The 25,597-nt window shown below is 32.7% G+C and overlaps 1 protein-coding gene across 3 annotated transcripts in view; it reads left to right on the top strand.

The window, feature by feature from the left end:
• Window positions 1–14,065, top strand: part of Bcat (Branched chain amino acid transaminase) — a 37,279-nt gene extending 23,214 nt beyond the window's left edge. For all 3 annotated transcript variants that reach the window (XM_069823335.1, XM_069823337.1, XM_069823336.1), the window contains exon 8: window positions 1,568–14,065. In XM_069823335.1, the coding sequence (XP_069679436.1) occupies window positions 1,568–1,759 (192 nt within the window). In that variant the 3' untranslated portion in view covers window positions 1,760–14,065. The remainder of the gene's footprint in view (window positions 1–1,567) is intronic.
• The last annotated feature ends 11,532 nt before the right edge of the window (window positions 14,066–25,597 follow it).

The raw sequence follows: 25,597 nt of genomic DNA, 5'->3' as shown, positions 1-25,597 counted from the left end.
ATGCAGAAAGGAAGAAGAAGGAGAAATGCATGCTATGGAAGAAAATTCTTTTTGCAGAAGTGAAGGAACTTTACAAAATTTATATTCACTGATAAATAATGTTTTCGAAGGACATTCTTTCCACTGCATTCTATTCGAATTTGTTGTGTATTGGTCTTTTTTATATGGGGCTTTACTATATTTGTATTTATGAAATTACGAATATGTTGTTTTTGTTGTTTTCTAATGCCAGGCATTTGACAATCAAGTCATTTGACCTCTTGCACTCCAATATTTTTCAAAGATATTGTCATGGTTAGCCACTGATGCACAGATTTTGAGATGTTCTGAATCCATTTCTTGATTTGAGTTCCATTTTTTCCCTTGAGATTGTGTTATCAAATTTTGTTTGTTGAAGTCTAAGTATGTAGATTTAATAAATCTTTTCACAGAGGAATATGTAGATTTAGTAACAGGTCTGTAAGTAGCAGTGCTGCCCTTCTTTGCTAAAGCATCCGCATTCTCGTTTCCCAGGATTCCACAATGGGATGGTATCCATTGGAATACAATTCTTTTATTGAGTGTTATTAGTTGAGAGAGCATTTCATTTATTTCTGCTATTTGAGATGAAGGTGTGTGTCTAGAGACTATTGATAGAATAGCTGCTTTGGAGTCTGACAATTACGAATATACGAAATTGGGAGATGCAGGGTGAGGAAAAACGGGCAAATATGCACCCCAATTTTTGACAAAAATCAGGATACTTTTATATTTACATAAATTTTCAATCTAGTATACATTTTTTTCTCAAAAACGAGATCTAAAATTGGGAATATGACAAACTATTATGTATTTTTTTATTGATGCTACTTCCAGAAGTATAATATTCCAGCAATACTATTGAGTGGGTGATTACAGCTTTGGCTTATGACAGAAGCTTGGGTTCAACCCCCTAAACTCTATTTTGAATTCATAAAGCTCTTTAATTTTATATAATATGTAATGTATTAACTGAAAACTTGACAAAAAGAAAGTATCTTACAATTAAAAAAAATTTAGGCTAATTAAACACGAGATTCCTTTCTTACAAAACAAAACTTCAAACAACATCACGAGTATTACATTCCTGAAAGGAGCATCAGTAAAAAATATTTACAGTATTGTCATATTCTCAATTTCAAAATTCAGAGAAAAATGTGCATGATTGGAAATGTATATAAATAGGAAAGTATCTTGATTTTCACCAAAGAATTGCACGGTGGAGTGCTTGTCTACCATTTTTTTTTACCCCGAATAAATATAGTTTTTATTACAGTAATTGATACACAAGCTACAAAAACAAAAACTCATTTTAGTAATCTATGTTTATGAATTAATTTCCACAGTAGTATCATAACTGCCAGTAGAAATGTTAGTAATAAGTTGAGGAACACATAATGCTTAAGTATATTGTGTAGTGATATAGAAAAGTCATATTTCATGATCTCTCTGTTCATAAAAATAATGTGGATGGCGTAAATTCACCATAGATATTTAAAAAGTTACACTTGATCCGTAGATGTATGATAGATTTCTCACTTGTTTACAGTTGCTGGAATTGTTTGGTGCTGGAACAGCTTGTGTGGTGAGTCCTGTTGCTTCAATCATGTACAATGGTGAGAATCTTCAAATTCCCACAGTGAAACAGGAGTATCCTTTGTATGCAAGGTTAAGAAAAACATTGACAGATATCCAGTATGGTTATGTACCACATCCGTGGGCTGTACCAATTGACCCCTAGTGTGTACGCAATACCCTGTACTTAATTTATTTTATTCTTATCACTTGAAGTATAAGTGATAAAAATTATAGTTTTCAGTATACTTCAATTGTGACGAAAGACATGCTGTTTAAGAAATGTAGACTACTTAATGTGAATATGTTAAGTAGTTTTTGTTTGGAGTTCCGATTTTCATGCAGATTATTGAAATGTACACAGCTGATAATACATAGTTCCTAAATATGCCGAAAAATCTGAGACTGTATGTTTCAAGAATGTAGCAATTTGTATAGTTCAGTAAAAAAAAAAAATCACTGTAGAAGTGTGAATGTTCTGCACATTTGTACTATTTATATTCAATACATGCAGCATATTTTATGCTGTTAATTCTTATAAATTTACAGCAAGGCTGCAACGAATTTTAATCACTTTAACTTGTTACCTTGTGAAATTGAGTTTTAAAGGGTCCCTTACTATTACAAATCATGCTATGAAGGCATGTAGGGACATGGAGGTAAATCTCTACACGTACGTGTTCTTGACCTCTACTATAGATGAAGGTGTGTGCTCACCTTAGATCTCTGAACTGTTCGATTCTCCAGAATGAGAACATTGACGACCATGGGATGGAGGGAAGTTTCAGGCAAACTAATAACTAGATAACGAACACTGTATGAAGATGTAGAATTTGTAATAATGTTCACGGCTGATTGTTTAATCTGTATTGTGAGCAGTACTATACTGTAACACATTCCAGTAATGTGTTTTACACTTGATGATTGTTACAGAGAATATGGAAGCAGTTACTGCTAGTAAAATAATTGTACTTGTGTAAGATTATTTTTGAGGAGTCTGCATCTTTTGTGATGGTTGATGGTTCACCATTTTATCGTGAGCTAAAGTTTCGTATAGACTATTACTTTTTATACTTTAGTTCACACAATTTCTGGCTACAGTTGTGTAGTGGATAGCAAAACAAATACAAGGCACAGCTGTTCATATCAAATGAACTATGATACTCTCTGTAGTGTAACTATCTCCAAAGAGAGTTTTAACCTATATGAGTTGATTACAAAACATATAAACTTTTTCTATGTTTTATCTTCTGAAAAAAATATATTACATTATAAACTGAATTGGATAGAACAATTAAAAAGAACCAACAATGACAACGTGATTCATAAAAAGGGTGGAAATATTGACGAACTGGAAAGAGGGATAATTATATAAACCAAGAAAATGGTAGTGAGATCAGCTTAAACATTGAAGTGAAGGAAAATAACGATTCATATAGGATTATTGTTTTTTTTTATTTACATGTGCACATACACAAGAGACATTCGAAAATTTAAATTAACGTTTTTTATTGGGTAATATATTTAAATTATTCAGTTATTTTACATTAACATTGCTTTTCACAATGTTTACAAGCAGTTTCCAAAAGTATGTAATATAAAAGACAAGTATGACAATAATGGCAAATATATGTATAATGATATCAAAGAAAGAGGGGGGAGGGAGCTTTCGACAAATTATCTTCCATTTGGTATCTACCAATTTAAATTATAGTTTTAATTCTACTAGACTTTTCAATGGCGATATCTACAATTATAAAATCTATGTAATCTATTCCACAAAATTTTGATGCAACAAACACGTGATCCATGTCTCTTGCTCCTGTCCATATTTTAAACAAAATAAATTTAATAATTAAAAAGTTGTTATAAGTGTCTATTAATATACAATATTTATTGCATTTAAATGTAAGTTACTACAATAGAAATGGACAAACCTTGCCTTTATGACTAGAATAATGTCAGATTGTAGATTGCTAATGTCCTCAAACTCCTTTCTTTATATACACATATAAAAATTTGCGTTGGCTGGGCATACCTGGTTTAAAGTCATCAGTTTTTGGGTGTATTTGAAAAATGGGGGCTTTACAAAAATATAGTTCGAATTCAAACAATTCAATCTCTTTTCCAATGATAAAAGAACAAATTTATCAGCACATAAGATAAATGTGCCAAATGCTGTCATTTCTGTACTGACTTTGAAAGAGTTTATAGAATATGAGTACAAATTTGTGGAAACTACTGTAGACAATTATTATCCAGTCTCACAAAATACATTGTTCACACAATAGCTTCCTTTGATCATAGTTTAGAGAGGTTTTGCTTCCTTCATACAAAAGCTGAGCATTAATTACCGTCACCTTCCCACTGCCAAATTTTAATATAATGTCTTTTACTAACTTGATATCCCTATTTGAATTAATTATTGTGTAAAGTTAGTAAATATTTTAACAATAAGTAGCGGTCAGTTGGCACTATGTCTAGCAGTTTCAGAAGAGAGCAGATATGTTGGTAGGCACTATGGTGTGGTGACTTGAAGTACGTAAAATTTAATAGCAGCCATCCATCCAGCTAACCTCATTGAGTGAGTGTGCTGAATATGCTATCGTCCTAGAATTCACCAATAAAACACAAATAGCATTCAAAGAATCAGATCTACAGTCCCTATATTCAAAATATAAATCACGTGAACAATGAGTACAAATAGGAAGAGTCAATTCTTTTTCTAACTTTAGGAGAAATGGAGGGTAACGTGAAGATTGTCAATAACAATATTAAAGAAAAGTGAATATTATTTAAGAGAGTGGCACTCCAAATTTGGTGTTAGAGGGGGTAATAAGATGCTTTCTACTCCCCTCCCCAAATATACCTCTTAGGGAAAGACTGTTATTTTACTTCCCTCCCTCAAAAGAATTTCTCCTCAGTTTTCCAGCAATTTAACCTTAGGCAGTTGCCTGGTTTGCAATATATGGCTACCATGTGCCTTCATGACAGTTCTATACTACCCTCCGAAGTTTGGCATCAAGTTACAAAAGACCATTCAGTGGAGAATCGAATCAGTCAGCTATCCAATATCTTGTGATGGAGCATGTGTTTTGTGATATATCATGCCGCAACCACAGAAATTATTACCTATAATAAATCATCTATACGCGTAATAATGGTATTTCTGTAAACAGTGTGTCTTTTAATTATATATTCAAATAGTAGTTTGGGATCCTATTTTCCCATGAATTAAAAAAAAAAACAATAAATAACGTAAATTTACGATATTAATGAATTCTGAAGTCTTCACAGATTATGATAATGGCAGAGATCTTCTGGGTCTGAGAGACAGGGTAAAATATTATCGTGAAGTTACTTCATTAACTTCATAATCTGGTGAAATTCTGTATTTAAAAAACATGAACAAGACAGGAATGCACATTTATTTAATTTCAAGAAACGTGTGTAATAACAGATAAATGTCATTATTTTGTATCGTTTGGCCATTTACAATTGTTTCGTTTTATCATTAGCATTTTATTTTGTTAAAAAGGAGACGATGGGTGAAATTTGGTCATTTTCAGTCAAAAATCGCATTTTCGCTTTCTTGTAAAAAATGAATCTCTTATTTAGGTATATGTTGAGTAATTTTAATGCTCTGTGGTGCTCGAAAGCATAAAAATTAAGCACTTTATAAATGGCTGCACCCTTGAACTTCAATTCTTCAATTCCATGCAAATTTTATAAGCTGCTTACTCACACTTTTTTCAGCACATTTCGTTAGGTTCGAAGTGTAAAGGCTCTTACAGTTTTGAGGCTAGGAACATTAAATTTTTACTGCATGTTCTGTAAAGTATGGTTAACAAATTAGAGTATCAGATTTTTGATATGTTAGTTAGTTTTTAAACTAAAAAATAATTTGTATAACAATAGGTGCTGGAAAATTAAAAAAAATAACCTTTAACAAAATTATATTTCTTTTCTCTATTCTAAGGATATATTTCTAAAATATGGATGGATGCTTAGTACTTTTCTAGGTACATCAAAGATACTGTAATTTTTTTCTAGAACATATACTTAAAATTTATACGAAGAGAGAGATTTTGAGAATATGCCCCAATTTTTTTTTTCTTTAGAAAAAGGACATAACTCAGAAAATATCTGGGTGACATGGATGAAAATTTATAGCATGCATATATATCATATGTGTGCCAAAAATGAACCAACTAACTCAGAAACTACAGAAGTTATAAATTTCACCCTTCTCCTCCCTTAAGAGCAGTTTTGCAAACTGCAAAAGAGAATTTCATAAATAGTAGTCATATAAATCAAGATTGTAACATGTATGCCGACCAGTAATAATTAAGCATCAGTCTTTTATATGTTATTTTATAATTTTTGTATCAAAAGTTTTCAGTGTTTTTTCTCCATAAACGATTTTTGTTTCAGTCTAATCTTTTTTCTTGAGGTAGTTGTAATTAAACTAACCTTTGCAACACCGTGTACTCGTTAATATAATTTAATCACTTATTAAACCAATATTGAATAAACCATCGAAATGTCACTCACAATATTATAGGTTGAAATAAGTTTCATCTTTGATGTAATTTGTAAAAGTGTTGTTAAATTACTGTATTGGTATGTGGCAATGAAAACCCATTTCGAATCTTTTGATATTATAAAGGAAATATTATATGTAGTATAAATTTGTTTAAATGACGATAGGTGTAAGAGTATTGTATAGTAGTAACATGACTTCTTTTTCTTCTCCTCCTAATAAAAATTAGAAAGCGAAAACATTTTAAGGAGGGGTAACAAAGCTGGTAACAACCATCTGCCTTCATTTAATACAGCTTTCCCAAGTATATCTGTATTTTGTCATTAGGTTGATATGTTACATCATAATTATAAGGCAGGCTGTTATCCCAGTAAACTGCACCATATTTCTTTCTTTCTTTTTTTTTTCTTCATACTCTCAAAAGAAGGCAGCTCTTTAATGATGCGTGTGTCAGTGAATATGAAATGGTGTGCCTGTATAAAAATGTAATTAGTAAATTACTTTGGAAAGGTGGCATACATGAGATTTGTGTTCCTAAAGTTAGGAATTTAAAAGAAATCTATAAAAAGTCGTGTTACAATCTACAGTATTTTGCCTGCTGGTCACATATATGATGACATTTTTTAGCATAAAAATATTATGCCAAAATTTGAGTTTACCTTCCCTCCGTGATACAAACTTGTTAATGACATCTTAATTAAATAAATGTTCGTTCCTGTCCCCTTTTATAACGAGATAAATGAAATCCATATTTAATTTTTAAAGTGAATGAGTATTATATGTGTTTAATGACATGATATAGTAGTAGTTTCCCTGTAGTTACTTTACGTACTTAAAGTTATGAATGAATCATTGTATGAAGATTATTAGATTCATGAATAATATGCATATTGACCATGCACTGTATGTGTGTTTCATAATAAATCAAGAATAAATTATGAACATACGAATACAAATTAAAGCATTTGTCAGTGAAGGGAATTCCTTATTCATATTATTGAATATGGATTTTTAATTAACATAATTTCAAGCCATGTGACACTTCTACATTCACGAGCTCAGAATTTTATTGTTCTCCATTGACCTTGAATCACTTACGTAGTTAAACTTATGGAGACACTTTGATAAAATAGTTAATATTCAGGATAAAGGTGGAGTTACGCTGAAGTTAATGATCACTTCCCTTGCCCCAAAATATGCTTCTGTTTGTCGACATACCAACAGTCACAGAGATTCAGTTAAATTAAATTCTGTTGTGTTCTATTTTTCATGAATCTGAAATCATGTATATAGTGAGGAATGATTTAAAAGTGCAATGAAAATTTTACACAGCGCATATATTTTACATGTGCCAAATAACATACACATCAAAAGAGTACATTTTATGTTAAGAATCATTTTCATTATTTTATATAAATATTTATGATACACTTGTATCATTTCTGTGAATACGTAATAACCTGTGTGTTATATGTCGTTAACATTAGGTGGGTAATAATAAAAGAAAATAAGCTCGAAAGTACTGTATTTACCCGAATATAAGACGCATAATTTGCAATGACTTTTGCAGGATTTACCGATGTTTTTTAAAGGTATTTTTGTTCATGACTTAACAGACAATTAATTTATTAAACTGTGGTTCTAGAATTGCAAGTTTATTTCTGCAAAACAGATAGATCCTCTTGAAGAAATTAAATTTGTATATCTGTATATAAGTAGAGTCTGAAACACGAACTATGTTACTAACTGCATTTTGAAACTGAAATTTTACTCAGAGTCATCACTGTTAATTTCTTCTTCACCATCTTGTCAAAATCATTGTCACAATTGTTATTAGTGTCTTTCACATCTTGCTGTAGCATGTTGTCATTTACTGCCATCTAAGGCACTGGAGATGCAGCACTTTTTAAAATCCTTCCCCAAGTAGTGAGAATTAATTTCCTCAGTATGGCTACTGATATCTTCAGCTTCACACCTTGAATGGGGGCATCTTTCTCCTTCAGGAACTAAAGATTATGCAGCTGTCTTAGATGTTAATGACCATATCCAACACCTATAGCTGTTATGTCATGCAGTCAGATATGACAACGAGAAGTCGGAGGAAATGAGACAAGCCAACACTCACCTCTCGTTCTTTAAAGGACTCTAACTCAAGCATTGAGAAGGGAACCTACTTTCTGCTTCCGGATGACCTTGACCCCGTCTAACATGATGTTGTTGATCATCCAGCCCTTTTCCTGGCCCTGGAAGACTGATTCTGCAGGCAGTTTCTCTTTAATAAAATATTTCGTCTCAGATGATATTTGGTGGCAGCTTACATTCATCAGTGAGAACATCTAGCATTACAATAATTTTCGCCTACTCTTTGCCAGTTCCTGTAACTATTACGGATTTTGCTCCCTTCCCGTCTATAATTTGGTTTTACAGCATATTATAATATACTAGCATCTCATTGGCACTATTGACATGGCCTGACATGTGCAGATGTTTCTTTTAAAATGTTATTACAGGCTGGAACTCCGGAAATTCTTTTAGCATATTCACTGTGAAGTCTGCACGAGTGTTGTTTAATGACGCAGAACTAATCTTGTCCATTTCATCATAACGAACGCACCAGCTGATAATGGCTTTGAACTTCGGCATATTACATACTTCTCGTGATAGTTCCACCAGCACCATCATGCGTGTAACTTCTGCATATAGAAATTGGAAAGTCTTCATTGTGATTTTCTCGCACACATTCAGTATTATAAATTCTAAAACGTCGTATTTTAGATTCACTGAATGATTTCCGGAAGTTCATGTTTTTCTTAATTTTACTCAGTCCCATGATCTCTGCATTCTGGCTCTTTACCTGCTATAGTTTTAATATTTCATGATACGAATCTCATAGTCCATTTCCATTCTGATCATCTGGTTAAACCTCCTGGTCCGAGGCCACAGTTAATTCTTTAAATAATTATTTGTACCACCACATAGTTGGTTAGCTCAATGTGGAATGATTTATTGGGTTATCTTCCCCTTTATTTCCTTGGTGTTCAGGATTGTGGACAAGCATTTTTTCCTATCCCAATTAAGTATAGTTTTTCCGCCAGTACTTTGGTGACTGATTGCAGTAGTTTCCCACTGGGTGATGGGGTCACCTCATCCCTGTAGCTGACTTATACCAAATGTAAAGAAAAAAGTATATAAAACTATACTAAGACATTTAGGGCGGCCGGGTAGCTCAGTTGGTAGAGCAGCTGGCTACGGACTGGAAGGTCTGGGGTTCGATCCCAGGTGGCGACAGGATTTTTTTCTCGTTGCTAAACTTTCAGAATGGCCCTGAGGTTCACTCAGCCTCCTATAAAATTGAGTACCGGGTCTTTCCCGGGGGTAAAAGGCGGCCAGAGCGTGGTACCGACCACACCAACTCATTCTAGTGCCAAGGTCATGGAAAGCATGGGGCTCTACCTCCATGCCCCCCAAGTGCCTTCATGGCATGTTACGGGGATACCTTTACCTTTTTTTATTAAGACATTTAGTAAGACTATAAATAAAGCCTAATAATAATGAGAAAAAACTTTCTCTTGTTCCCTCTCTTCTGCTAGGGGATGAAGCTGGAAATAATAATTTGGAACTTCTTTTTACACCGCGCAGTTTCACATTATTGGGAACAAACAGATGATGGGAAGGCAAGCACACTTGAGATGATATCGAATGTATTGACTGGTATGAGTATTTTTTGAGACAGATTTAAGGTGACCCCACTGCCACTTTTTTTTTTTTTTTTTTTCAAATGCAACAATTGAACAATTGGAAGAAAAAACCTTGTCTTATATTCTGATAAATACAGTATACCAGCAATGGCTATTAAGATTAGTCATGTACAGTCTTAGAAAACAATTTTGTCGCACATATACTTTATAAGACCCAGAAAGGAGACAATGCACATGATCAGTGGATGAGCAATCTGGTTCACAAGAGAATGACTAGTTGAGGTAATAAAATTAGTTTTGTTTCGTTGTATGTCTGATAATGCACACTGCCTCCTTTCTGGGACTTATAAAATGTCTGTGTGACAAAACTTTTTTTTAAGACTGTACATTCACATATTCACTTGTATGACTATTAATGTTCTATCATGAGATTTCTAGCATAAAATATTTATGATTGGGGAAGAAAAACCACTATTAAAAATGTGAAACATTTTAAATACTACTTGAAAAAAGACATACGTTTATCATGTCACTTTTTTGCAAGTTTTTATTAATAACTATTTTACATTGACACTAGTAAGGTAGAATTCTTATTTGAATTTATGTCTTTATGTATAATAGTATCGTTTCATATTTTTTTAACATTGTATAAACATAGAATGGAAGTGCCAGATGCTGTAATATCAGATGTACATTGGTTTTAATTGTACGAACACTGTGATTGAAACACAGAAGCATGGAAGATATTAATCATTTAAATATCTTTGAAACAGCAAAATGAAAATTCACTGTGTAGTTATTTTAAGGTAGATATAGCATTTCTTAGCAAGATGCTGTCATTACTTTATATATAACTAGTATCATGTTAGTGTTGTCAGCATAGTTTCATACTAAATTTAGTCTGAAATTATTTTATCTTTTTCATGGTTTCTAAAACATAAAGACAGAGTTATTGAATTTTTTTGGGAGATAATGCACAACTCTTCAGGTCAGTTACTCTTCAAAATAGTACCACAGGATATTCACAATTGTCCTTCAAGCTTATCTGTGGATAGTAATCATTAATATATGAGTATTTTAGTGAATAGCACAGAAAATGGTCATCTAATATAACTGTTTCAATATATTGGTCATTTTACATCAGTACAAAAAATATACAATTTCATTTATTTAAATTCATATTTCTGAAATTGGTTTGCCTTGAAGGACAGTTACTTGAAGTGTATTTGTTTTATATGTCAGTTGAGAAATTTTTTGTTCATTATGAGTGGAAATTCTTATTCTGGCCATAAAGTTTTGTTTTTCGCCACCTTTATTTCTTTCACCTCTATGCTGTAAGAGATGCAAGGAGGAGAGATTTCAATCAAGTAGTTATTCAGTACATTCTAATTAATGGTCAGTATGAGATAGACTTAACAGACCAGAATTCCAGAGTCTGTTCATTTCTTCATTCCCTTATTAATGATGAACTGCCTTTTGTATTTCACTGCGTGCAGATTCCATGAGTCTTGTGACGACATTGAGTTAGTTAATACTTTGAATTTAATGTATTGAAATTAATCCTTGATCTGAGACTATTTCTTTGAACACTTAACGGATTAAAGATCAGTAATAAGTCATTATGAATAGCTTTATTTCCAGATCTGAATAAAAAACCAACTAGGAACTTAAAAATTCTATGGATACCATTCTCTTCCATTTGATGCTACAAATAGTTCAGCTGTGTCATACATCGTGCTAATAGAAAAATAGATATCAAGGTTTATGATATGTAATTTATGTTTAGTATTGGAATTGATAATTCAGTCTCTTGTGCTATTTTAAAGATGCTATACAATAGAGAAACCTTTCTGCTAGTTTCCAGCCTCTGTCATAATATTTCCATTTTCTTAAATGTTTATGCAATGGGTGGAAAGAACAAATATCTCTGACTACTTTCAGGGACCAGTGATATTAATGAATAAATCTCAGGGGATGTAAAAGAGCAGCTGAGCTGTAAAAGCAGGGTAGAATAATGAGTGATAAGGGAGTTGGGTAGAGATTTTTTTTTAGTCTCTGTCTCTTTTGAGTAGCAGACTTTGATTAAAGTGATCATCCCACCAACAAGTCCAAGCAATACGAATATTTGTCATATTTTACTGTGTCAGTTTTGTTTTAATTTTTTGATATAGCTTTTTATGTATATATTTCTCATTATTCTTATATAGTAGAGAGAATATTCAATAGTTTATAGCTGTTACACAAAGAATTTTACCATGATAAGTTTATGTATGTATCAAAAGGTGTTTATAATCCTGATATAATAATTCGTTTTAACTACTGGGTGTTCAGTTCAAAGTGTGTCATGGCTCGCTGTATGCCGTCACGTGGCTAGTCGATGAGCCTAGAGAATTCAATCTTCCTACACTTCCGCAGAGGTGTATTACTTATCTGCCAGAGAAGTTGCCTAGCAAGTACGGCGGTTCATTCAGAAGAGTACATACCGATACGTACGGTAACGCCGGTAGTGGCAGAATGTGAACTGTTTCGAAACATATACTGAGGTGAGTTTTTTTCTTACTGTCGGGATATGGGAAGAGGGTTAAGACGATTACTTACGTATTTGTTGACATTAACTTCGACGGTCAACATGGACACGAAGCATTTGATTTGTGTTGTGGAATGTTGCTGTACGCAAACGATGATAACAAATACCCTGCGTACGACTTGGCCGCGCAAAACACAGTTCGAAAGAGGTTATGGTAGCACACAGACCGTACAGACCGCCATCTGTTGCTACGATGTTCAAGTTATACCATACACGTTCTCAAGTTCAGATTGAACGCCTTGATTAATTGGCAACTTCTCTGACACACTTTGAAATGAACACCCAGTACTTACGTGTTTTTACTTAATATTAGTTATGTTTTACTATTTTCGTATAAAAATAATTTTTTGTGTCCTGACTTTTTATTTTGTTGTAATACATGAGGACATTGCCCATTGTCAAAATAAATGTGAATTACATATAAGATTACGGAAAAAATTAAACACTGGAAAGAATGTTTCTTTTGAAAAATTTTGGAGATAATAAAATTGTATCTTTGTGAAAAATAGAAACATGATGACATTTTAAATTCATCAAACATTTATAACAATAACGGAATATAACAAATTATACTCTTAATACTTGTTACAAGGTGAACAGGGACCATGTAGCAATATTATTTTCATTGAACAGCATTTTTTTGGTTGTGACTTGATATTGTAATGGGCAATGTCTTAGTAACCTATTTAATGCAGTAGACATTTTTTTCCATTTCATTGTGAAGCAAACAAGCAGAAAATTTTATATTTTTATAGTTAAGTTTTTATATATAGCTTTAAAATTATTTCCATTTAAAATATAATTGAAAATCTGAACACTTTTGTGGTGTTAGTGTAAAAGCTTTAAGTTCTATTTCAAATATAAATATTTCAGTTCTATTTTGTAAAAACTGAAATGCAGCTATGTGGAATATACATAAAGAAGTTGTCAAAGGATTTGTAGAGTAATTTAATATTCTTAATATTATACGAAGACTGAAGAAAAAGACAAATAATTGGTGTTAGCGAAAGTACAAATGAGTTCAATTCAATATAATACGTGTTTAGCAATTTACTTTTTTCCTCAATCAGAAATGTTATGGGTGTACATTTAACTCTAATTTTTACCTTATTATAAATCAGTAGAGTAAGTAGTTAATATTACTTATGAATTATAAAATATATTACAGATATGTTTAATGGAATTGAAGCAAGCTGGTATAGAATGTTAAGTTACAACAAATGAAATGTTTTATTGATATTCATTTTCCTACAATGGCTGCAGTGATGGATGAAAAAAGAAAGGTATCGTTTGTACAGTTGGGTTGTTAAATTGACAATTTTTCCATTTCCTTTTAACAAGTTTTTCACGTAACATTGTGTATATACAAAAATCATCCCATACCTCATTGCTGTAATTTTATCATTTTACCTCATTATTTATACATGTATTTATTTTTGTAATTTGTCCTTTTGTATACATTTTTGTTTTTAAAATTACGTAGGTGTATGCTCTGAGATATAATTACATTAGGGAATGTAACCAGTAGAATGTTTTTTTTAATCTCGTATATAATAACATTTTTATAACGTAGTTGGTAAAATGTTGAAATCATAATTTGTAAATCTGGTATATATGTATTATAATAAATATTATTTTCTAAAATTGTGCCTTACGTAATTGATATAATCTTCCTTTCTTTCTTCCTAATGATTTTGTTTTTTCTTTTGCCATCTACCTATTTCATTTCCTTCCTTCATTCTATCAAACTAAAAAGGGAACTGTTTATGACCTCATGCCGAAAACTTTCCTCAAACTGCTCACACTTTTGATTTCCACAATATAGCAGATGACAAATACAAAAAAAATAAATAAATAAATAAATAACTAAAATAAAAGTAGCAGCTCAAATTGTAAAGTTGCGAACAAAGCTTCAATAAAATAATATAAAAAATTGAGTATTCTGCGACCTTGAGTAAATAATAGATAGTGCTCACTCAACTGGTGAAGCACATTATGTGCATGATCTTATCTCATGTGTCATGTGACCAGGTAGTGGTTCACGAAACTGGTAATTCAACTACTCTCTTCAGATATGTGCCCTTGTTTCTTAACCTTTTGAGTCCCATGTCGGGTGACATCCGACACTGCAATATCCGCGTTGTAGTCCCATGGCGGGCAGCACCCAACACATTTCTCGCGCAAAGTGACAGAGATATTTAAATCCGTGTCCCATGTCGGATGACATCCGCCACTGCAATATCCACGTTGCAGTCCCATGGTGGACAGCATCCGACACATTTTTCGCGCAGACTGACTGCAGTACTTAAATCAGACCGCAAAGGGTTAATGTAAATTTTTCAAACCTGTATCTTTTTTTTTTTTCTGCTGTGAAGATGTGTGTACAGCTGTAAGAGTAAGTTTCGACACGAGTTCATTAATAACTCCTTTGTAAGACTGAATTTACATAAAAGGTGACCTATGAGATACATTAACTTACAGGACGGAAACACTTTCTTCATGAACGTGTTCGGAAAAAAATAGTAATTGTGAAGTTCAACATATTTATTGAATCGATTATTTTTAAACCCCATAAGTCAAGAATTGTAAACTTGCAGGGAAACGAAAAAAAAAAACTGAATAAATAAAGTGGGATGTATTTGTAAAAATATTTGCTTGTGAAAGTTAAATCTTCAGTGAAGTCACGAAAGCATGTCATTAACTTGTATATAATATTAAATTTGCTGCTAGACAAGTTAAAATGTTCAGACTTACGAGATTTCAAAAAGTAATGAACAATATTATGTTATTATATTAAGAAAACCATTAAATTCAGACTCCATTTACATATGTGTGTTGCAATAATTTGTTTACTTATATTGTTCAAGTGTGGAAAATGTTATAAATATTTAAATTAACAAGTTGTGCTGAGGCACACAAGAAAAAAAATATTCAATGAAATTACACAGAAAAAGTTTCAGAAATGGAGATCCTCAGTTCATTTCCCTTCAGTTATGTCCCAATGACACACACTCTTCAAGTAACTTTGAATTTCCTCTTCATTAGGTAAATATCTCTGAAGTTCTCAAGTCCTCGATTTTATTTACATTTATTGGAAAACTGTGTAAGTATGCTCGCTTTTCTGGCATCACAGTGATATCTTAATCTTGTTACCCTTATATAAATGATTATTTTTTTCATTCCCTTTTTCTTTTTAACAGGTTCATTTATCTCGCTATCATATACTGAAGAGTTGACCTGGTTGGCGAGTTGTATAGCACTGGCATTCTATCCCGGGCCAGGTCGATGGCATTTAAGTGTGCTTAAATGCGACAGGCTCATGTCAGTAGATTTACTGGCATGTAAAAGAACTCCTGCGGGACAAAATTCCGGCACATCTGGTGACGCTGATATAACCTCTGCAGTTGCAAGCGTCGTTAAATAAAACATAACATTCCACTGAAGACATATTGATATAGAAAAAAAAATGTGAATGAATATTACAACAAAATAAACACAGCTTGCTTTACTGTATGAGTGTCTGCCATGTTATCAACAGCTGACATAAGGAATGCACTCTATAGCAGTGAAACATACTCGTATAGGTTGAGAAACCCAGTTTGCCAACAGCTAACTACAGGGAAAGCATTCTATATCAGTATAACATGATTACATTGAGAAATCCCATCAGTCCGTGACTTACGGAGTTTCAAAACCAAAGCAATTGCATTGTGCTCACCGCCATTCTATACCCACAACAGACTTGCGGTGTTTCAACATAAATTGATGTGTCTAGGCTGCGCCTTTCATTTTTTCACATAAAACGAAAATGACAAAGTAAGTGACTTACAAGGTTTTAAAAATAACCAATTCAATTACTATATTACAGTACTTAAATAATCACAGACTAACAGAGTTGGCTGGTCAAAATTGCACCATAAATTTCATCTTTCGTTATATAAATCACATCTCGTTTTTGACGCTCTTCTGAGGTTGAGGAGAATGCATCTTATAGGCTAGTGGATACATTATTTGTTTGTATTTTACTAATTTTATTTGGAATATAAAATGATTGCAGTTAATTTATTTACTTAATGATTTACATTATTTTTCTCATGTCTAAAATTGTTCACTTAAATTCTTGTATTGTGTACATTACATCATTAACAAGAAGAGTAGTATATAATGGCTGCCAAATAACTTTAATACTGCTTTTATTTAATTTCTTGTATAATCCGTATGTAATGTGATTGTTTAGTTTCACATCGAAATACTGTTGTAAATAACATCTCTCTCACACTTTCTACCTCTGCCTATTTGCTTTGTTTCTGTCTTTCCCTATAAAGGAAAGATCGATATTTTATTTTATACAACTGTAAATATAATTGCACTTTGCTTCGTTTCTAGTTAACCATTTTTTATTACAGTGTATACACTGGCTGCCAAGGAAAGTGGATCACTTAATTTTTTTAAGAAACATATTTTTATACCAAGTCTAGCAGCAGTGACCTGTACAGCTCTCCACTGCTTGCACAGGAGTGTTAGACAGTAGGGTACATTCTCTCTCCAATGAAATTCATGTGTGTTTCATATTTTTGCGAAAATACGTTTGTAGCATTTCTATTTTGTCTGTGAACAGCGATTCCTTCTGAACATTTGGACAGATTTTGTTCATATGATATGATATGATATGATATGATATGATATGATATGTTATGTTATGATATATGATATGATATGATTTATGTTTCTTTGCATCGGACCATGAAAGTTTTGATAGATATCTGAGCAGAAACATGAATATGATACGAAATATATGATACAATATAGATATGATAATGATATGATACGATACAATATTTGATATATATGATACAATAAGATACGATATGATAGCCTATGTGTAAAGCTATTTTATGTAAATTTATTCAAAATTAACTTCATATATCTATTAATTATGCAGCATTGATGTCAAATGCTCAACTTTTGTTATGATAAAGATTGTCTTTTCTATGTGATTTGGAAAACGAAACTTATTTTTTATTCGAGCGTATATTATTTCATGTATGTATGTCCTTTGAACAATAGTTCAGTAAAACATTATAACCAGTAATATCACTTGCAACATAATAAAGCAACTGTTTGTTGTGAATCGCGTAAATTTTAACGAATAAGTATTTGTCAATTTAGTGACACTCATTCTTTTCATTACTACTGATAAAACTTATTGTGGAACAATTATACAGTTTAACAGTGAACTTAACAATTATAATGCTAAAGTCAGAATATAAAACTTTCAATTTCTGAAGAAGAAAAAAAAAAACATAAAAAATATGAAGTAACAATAATAGTGTAAAATATTAATTATCCCTGAGATCCCTAAGGAATCTTTTATTATATCAATGATTATTTCACGCAAGGAATTTATCGTGAAACCTAATCCTATAAAGATTTTTAACTTCATTGGCATGTATTATGAATTGTTCGTAGGATTGACTTAAATAGTTAATTCGAAATATTACAGGTTTTTCCTGAGTTGATAAGCATCAGATCATTGATTTTCAGTGGAAATGGCATTGCAATTTTTTTTAAACTAATGATAAGTAATAAGATTATTTTATGTGTTAATATTCACTGTCTTTACTGGCGTAATTGCCTCATAAATCGTTATTGTTGTTTTCTTTGTGTTAATTGTGGCATCAGTTATTGCCTTGATTTTTTAAACTGATGAATAATGTTTAAACAGCACATATATTGCATTAGATATTTATTCATTGTGATGAAATCAACTTGATGCTTATCATGCAGAGGTCTTTTACCACATTCATTGTCTTTTGTTTTTTCAATGTCATAGAATTTAACCTTTTGCTAAGTTTATCAGCGTCTTGTTTTAATGTCAAGAATATTTTCTAGTTAGTGTGACCTGTATCCTTGATAACATTATAATTAATCATGTTAATTTTCTTTATTTCTGTTACGTGAATTGTGACGGAAATAGCCCGTATTTATAATGCTTCATCATTGTTAGAATTTATTTGCAAATTACGCATTGTTTAAATTCTTATAAAAATGAAAAGAAATACAGTAAATGGAACAATAATTACCGTATCTTATGGAGGCAAAAAAAAAAGAGTACATTCCTAAATTTCTTTCGCATAATATGTATACAAGATAGAAACAGTTTCATTTGCTGTTGGATATAGTGTTTGTTTAGTCAACTGTCCAAAGACAGGTCTGAATCTCACAAGTGATACTAACAAGGTATCACTAATGAGGCAACTATGTCAGGAGATAATGAGATAGGGTGACCAGTTTTTTCCCCCTCCATTACATACATCGCCAATTAGCTACCCATTACACTAATCAGATTTCAGATGCGTACAAACAATTGTTTTTCCTCTGACACATATCATCAAGTGAGATGTACTGCATGATAAATAGATGTGGGCTACATAACAGGCAGAACCTCTATCAGAGACAAAGTCCAAATTCTATGAGGGATGTTTTAAGAGGGTTTTGCATGTGTTGCCACGAGATTTTGTTGTTGTTGTTTTCTAATGCCAGGCATTTGACAATAAAGTCATTTGACCTCTTGCACTCCAATATTTTTCAAAGGTATTATCATGACTAGCCACTGAAGCACAGATTTTGAGGTGTTCCGAATCCATTTCTTGGTTTGAGTTGCACAATGAGCAGTTAGGGGACTGATATATTCCAATTCTATGCAGGTGTTTGGCCAAACAATCATGGCCTGTTGCCAATCTAAATGCAGCTACAGACGATTTTCGTGGTAAATCGGGAATTAACTGTGGATTTTGATGCAGAGAGTTCCATTTTTTCCCTTGGGATTGAGTTATCAAATTTTGTTTGTTGAAGTCTAAGTATGTAGATTTAATAAATCTCTTCACAGAGTAATACGTAGATTTAGTAACAGGTCTGTAAGTAGCAGTGCTGCCCTTCTTTGCTAAAGCATCTGCATTCTCGTTTCCCAGGATTCCACAATGGGATGGTATCCATTGGAATACAATTCTTTTATTGAGTGATAATAATTGAGAGAGCATTTTAGTTATTTCTGCTGTTTGAGATGAAGGTGTGTGTTTAGAGACGATTGATAGAATAGCTGCTTTGGAGTCTGACAATATAACTGCATTCCTAAATTTATTGATGTGGCATAGAAGATTCCTGAGACATTCACTTATTGCAATGATTTCACCATCAAAACTTGTTGTTCCATATCCAAGAGATCTATAAAGTGAGAAGAGACAGCACGTAACACCTGCACTGGCACCTTGTTCTCTGGAGATCAAGGATCCTTCGGTGTATAAATGAAGCCAGTTTTGTGAAGGGTACCTAATATTAATTGTCTCTAAAGACAATTGTTTCAGTATTTCAGTGTTTACTTCTGATTTCAGTATTTCTTCTGTTAAATTTGGATTATATTCTATATTTAATAGAGTTAAAGGGTTTGGTTTAATTTGTAAGTTTTCTTTTAAATTCGGGATATTAATTTTCTGTTTTAATTCTTGAACAATGGATATGAAGCTTTTTTGAGTTTTCAATCTACAAAGAGGACTGTATGAATGCCAATTGTTACCTGGTAATCTGATAAGTTTTTCATATTGAATCAGTGCTTTTTCTTCTATTGTTATTTTGATGCTGTTAATATTAGTGAGGAATCTCATAGAATCTATTGGCGTTGTTTTGATTCCACCAGTAATGAGTCTGAGAGCTTGGTTTTGAACATATTCTATGTCGTTTATGAAAGGTGAAGTAATTAAAATTTCTCCGCAGTATTGTCAGCACTGGCTGTATAAACATTTTGTATGTAGTGTTCAAAGTATTCCTAGAGCATCCCCATTTCTTTCCTGCTAGTCTTTTTAGAAGGGAGAATCTTTTACGAGCTTTTTCAGAAATGTATTTCAAATGGTTGCTCCATGTTAACTTACTATCGAAAATAACTCCAAGATATTTGGATTCATAAGTCCTAGGAAGGTGTTGGCCATTGTATTGGATATTGAATTCTCTTTCTTTTTTACCGAGTGAAAATATTTGGTAGTTACTTTTGCTTAAATTGAGTGTCATCAAATTTGATGTATTCCATTCATGTAGTTGATTTAGAGCTTTAAGAGCAGAATTTTGAATTTTGTCTCTATGTCTGTAAGATCCGGAAGTCCACAAAACTATATCATATCATCTGCAAATAGTGCTGTTTTCATGTTTGATTCCTCTAATAGGGAGGGTAAGTCATTTATATAAATATTGAATAAAGCTGTGCTGAGGACAGCGCCCTGAGGTAGACCTCGATATGTTTGTCTGTAACTAGAAAGTGAGTTATTGAATTTAGTGGCAATGAATCTTTGACTAAGGAATTCTGATATCCATCTGAACATATTGCTGGAGATTTTGTTATCGAGTAAATAAAGTTGATGTTTGCGGTCGTATATCAATTAATGTATTAGTGTCTTCACACGTACTACACACAGTCCAACAGCAATATCACTATACCAATAATCATGCACAGCTATTGCTTGGAAATAAAATTATTTTTAATTGAAACAAAAGCAGCTAGAGGTTCAAGATTTATTTGCTTTGCTGTCACGTTTCCAAAGACATTGATATCAGTGAAAAGTGATTGTTCCCTACCATCATTATATAACACCATACCCATGAAAACAGAAGGGGATAATAATAAAATAAAAATAAGAAATGTTGGACGTCTGTGACATAATGACTATAAATACGAGATTTTTGGTGTTCCGTATGGAATTCGTATAGGACGAATTTTTCCAGTCTCAAATACAGGACATTCTGTACAATACGGGACACTTTGCAACCCTACTTAAGCACAAACTATGCCTACTGGCATAGCCATTTTTGGTTCGCAACAAAATTGACGCATTTAGCTTCAAAGAACCATGATTTGGAAACTTTTTCCACTTCCATTTTAAGCGTTTAAATCCTTGTCAGCATATAAAACAATGTCCAAGAAGCACACAACAGACCAAATTCTTTAGAATTAATTTATAATCTTGATTACATACTTTTAACGCTTGTATAATTAATGATTCCTATGTTTCATTTAGCACAGATAAGTTAAAATAGTTGCTTATATAACGAATTTAATAAATCGTTACCGGTACACATCTTGATTACACAACTTTTAACACTGTATCACTTCGGAATATGTATTATATGACTTTCTCGTGTTAAATTCTATCGTACCGGTACCTGGTTTACATGTTTCGACCTGTTATTGATCTTCTTCAGAACTCACTGAAGAAGACCAATAACAGGTCGAAACATGTAAACTAGGTACGATAGAATTTAACACGAGAAAGTCATATAATACATATTCCGAAATCATTACACGATTAATTTATTAATTAATTTATAACATTCCATTTTGAATCTTGCGTACACTGCTTTTAACACTTGAATATAATTACCCAAACAGAAGGATTGCCAATGGGATCACCCATATTCAGTATACTAGCAGAGATATTTTTACACAACATAGAACAAACATGCATACTCAACAATGAACACAACAAATATGCAGACATCATAATATACTGGCACAGATACGTAGACGACATACTCATACTATACAAAGGAAACAAAAGACAAATACACAAACTACACCAATACATAAACAAATTACACCCAAAACTTCAATACACACTAGAACTTGAAAACAACAACTCCATAAATTTCCTAGACATCACTGTAACAAAAATTGACAACAAACACACCTTCAAAATATTCAGAAAATCAACCACCACCACCACACACATACACAACACATCTAACCACCCCATACAACACAAACATGCTGCATTCAGGACAATAGTACACAGATTACTCAACATACCCATGAGCCAACAACACTACAATGAAAAAGTGAACACAATCAAATACATAGCACAAGAAAACGGATACAATCCAAACATAATAGACAACATCATAAGAAAGACAAAACAAAAACTTAACAAACACAAAAACACGCAAAACACAACACAAACACAAGAACACAAGAAATGCATCACACTAACATATGAAAACAAAAGCACACATAAGATCGCATCTTCATTCAGAAAGCAGAAATACAACATAACATACAGAACAGAAAACACACTACAAAGACATCTCAACACACAAAAAGCACAAACAAATAAATACAACCACACAGGTGTATACAAACTCACATGTAATGGTTGCGATAAGTTCTACATAGGACAGACAGGCAGATCATTCCAAACACGGTACAAAGAACACATTAAAGCAATAACCAGAGGACACATTTCATCTACATACGCCGATCATATAACCAATGCTAACCACACATACAATAACATAATCCTACACATACAACCCAAGAACCAAAAACTCAACACACTAGAACAATACGAAATATACAAACACACTAAAACACACCCCGATCAAATTCTCAACACACAGATCAATTTCAGTACACACACATTATTTGACTCCACTCTTCAACACCTTTCAACAATCAAACACACCCACATAACAGGCAGAGAAGTTCGAGATGACGCCGAGATGTAGTAGGCTCTGAGGATGGTGCGTGAAGCACTGAAACAGCTGTAAGCCACACAAACTTACATAATTAACACAAGTAAGTCCGCTAGTTAATCAATTAATTATAACATTCGCCGTCTAGTAGTTACGTTAGCCTGCTTTTCTGTAAGAGAGGAAGTAAGTGGTTATTTGCGATCTCATCAGCTTAATTTTGGCATTCCTAAAGGTTATTCTAAACGTACTTTCCTCAGCAAAAATAAATATAGTCAAATATTCTTGTAAAAATTAATTTCAGAAACGCTTTCAACTACATTACAAGAGATTCTGTGCTCGAAATTCTTAAGAAAAGGGTTCCGAATCTATATGCATTCATGTGGCAGGCCTATAACATCCCTTCCAACCTCCTTTATAATTCTAAGTGGAGTTCAAGAAGGAGATCCAGTAGATCTACTACTTTTCAATCGAACCCCGAATTCTGTCATTACCAAATTAAATAGTACTCGGAACCTTTTTTACTTAAATGACGGAATTGTAGGAGGTCATCCCATTATCATTCTGTCTGATCACGAAACACTTACTACTGCCTTCAGTTTTATTGGTCTAGAAATAAATACAGATAAATTTGAACTATGTTTTTGCTCTGATCAGGACGAAAATATAGTGTCTGATTTTGATAAAGTTGCTCCAGAAATTCAAATAATATCTAAATCCATTCTTACACTTCTTACCATACCTATTTTTCCTTCTGCTGTAGAATTAAATATGTGAGGAAAGTTGGGACATTAAAAAAAATTATTTGATGGCTTAACTTCTCTTTCTTCTCACACAGCATAGTACTGTCTTTTGAAGAACTGCTTTGCCATACATAAATTAACATATTTCCTACGTACAACTCCCTTATGGCTATTTCCATTTCTCATCCTGGAAACTGACACTCTCATACGCAATTGTTTGGAGTCTATATTAAATATACATCTTGAGAACGTTAACTTGAGTTACCAGATTCTTTTCACAATTTCCGGAGACAGATACCTTTAACATTTCTGTTAGTTTGCCATTCGCTTATAGGTCTATTGTTTTTACACACCTTAAAGGATTAAAATACCCATTCAGCTTACACATTAAAAATGTTCATTCTACTTAACTACTACTTAAACTGTTAGTATTTTCAGAAGAGTGAATTTTTTAAGCAGTCTTCTCTGGATCCCAATTTTGCAGCAAATTCCTGACAGGTCATATTGAAGGACTGGAGGCTTTCCCAGCATTGGATATGGAATAATTCTTCTCGAGTTCCCAGCCAGGTGAATTGGATAGTTGCTTCCAAGCTGAAGGAGATGGCAGAGCTAGTCATCGAAGCAACTATCCAACTCACCTTGCTGAGAACCCGAGAAGAATTATTCCAAGTCATATTGAAGTTGATTAAGATAGCAAGCACGGCTCGAACAGTTTCTAAACTCATTCTGGATTTTTTTGGATCTCCACATCTTCATAGAAGAGTAAAATTTTCTTCACTGAACATTATTTCCAGTAAGATGCGGAGACACTCGGAGCAACTTCTGAAATTGCACATAGAAAATCATTTTCTCTGAAAAATCTTTAAACATTTCACTCCATTTTGCTATTTTCTCTGAAGTTATATAAGAGTTTCTTTAAGCAAGGTATTATTTCATCAAGGTCAAGTACATCTAGAATGGAAAAAAAAATAATGGAATGTCTCTTCAATTTTTTCTCTTTTCGGAGGACATCTCAGCAATATAGGCTACATTCCACAGATATCTTATCTTATGAATGAATACCAAAGGTACAGTGATATTCAACAGTATTTTCATAAAATTATAATTAACACTTAAAATCTGGGGATAGGGGAAAAATTATTAAATTCTAGGACAAAAAGCAAAATTCGGGGATTGTCCCTGGGAAAGGGAGACTCTGGTAACCTTACGTTAACTGGATTTTAGCGACTTTTCCTGATTCTTTATGAGAGCTAGGAATCCGTAAGATATTTGTTTACCAACTTTCTTGTCTTCTGCATATGGAGTCCTCGATTTTGTTAAATCTATACCTCCCCATTTTCAGTGATCAAGTCGAGATCTCTCATATGGATGAAGCTGTGATACTGCGAGTTTTACACATAAATGGGTCAACTAGCATTGCAATAGGTCCCCACAATTCTCACAAAGTGGAAGGCTCTTTTTAGTAGAAGGGCTGCATCATTTCCGAAATTCTTAAGTCTTTTAAATGGGTATTTGTAACATATATGGAAGAGAGAGATTGGATTAGTCTATTAATAATTCAAGGATTCAGGGAGGATGACAATTCTCACTAACAGTACTCTTCTTCATAAAATAAAAGTTCCACGGCTGCGAACAAATAATCCTCCCCAAACGATTAGTTTTTCGCGCTATTCCTTGGGCTAGCATTCATTAGTGTTAACGGGTTGCAAGATGACATAGCTTCATTTACAAATACAGACATCGATCGGTTTTTTATTTTATTTATTCATTAACTTTTTGTTTAGTATTTCAACCATATCATCGATCTCATTTTTCCCGCTAAACGCTCCGACATAGCCTCTTAGATAATTAAGAACTGTTGTATATTTTATTAGTTCCCTTTTTATAGCTGTGACGAGCAATGTATCCAGGAATTTTATCAGGT

Source organism: Periplaneta americana, chromosome 4, assembly GCF_040183065.1.
Source record: "Periplaneta americana isolate PAMFEO1 chromosome 4, P.americana_PAMFEO1_priV1, whole genome shotgun sequence".
Taxonomy (NCBI): Eukaryota; Metazoa; Arthropoda; class Insecta; order Blattodea; family Blattidae; genus Periplaneta; species Periplaneta americana.
The sequence above is the reverse complement of the archived record's forward strand: the minus strand, read 5'-3'. Positions and strand labels throughout refer to the sequence as shown.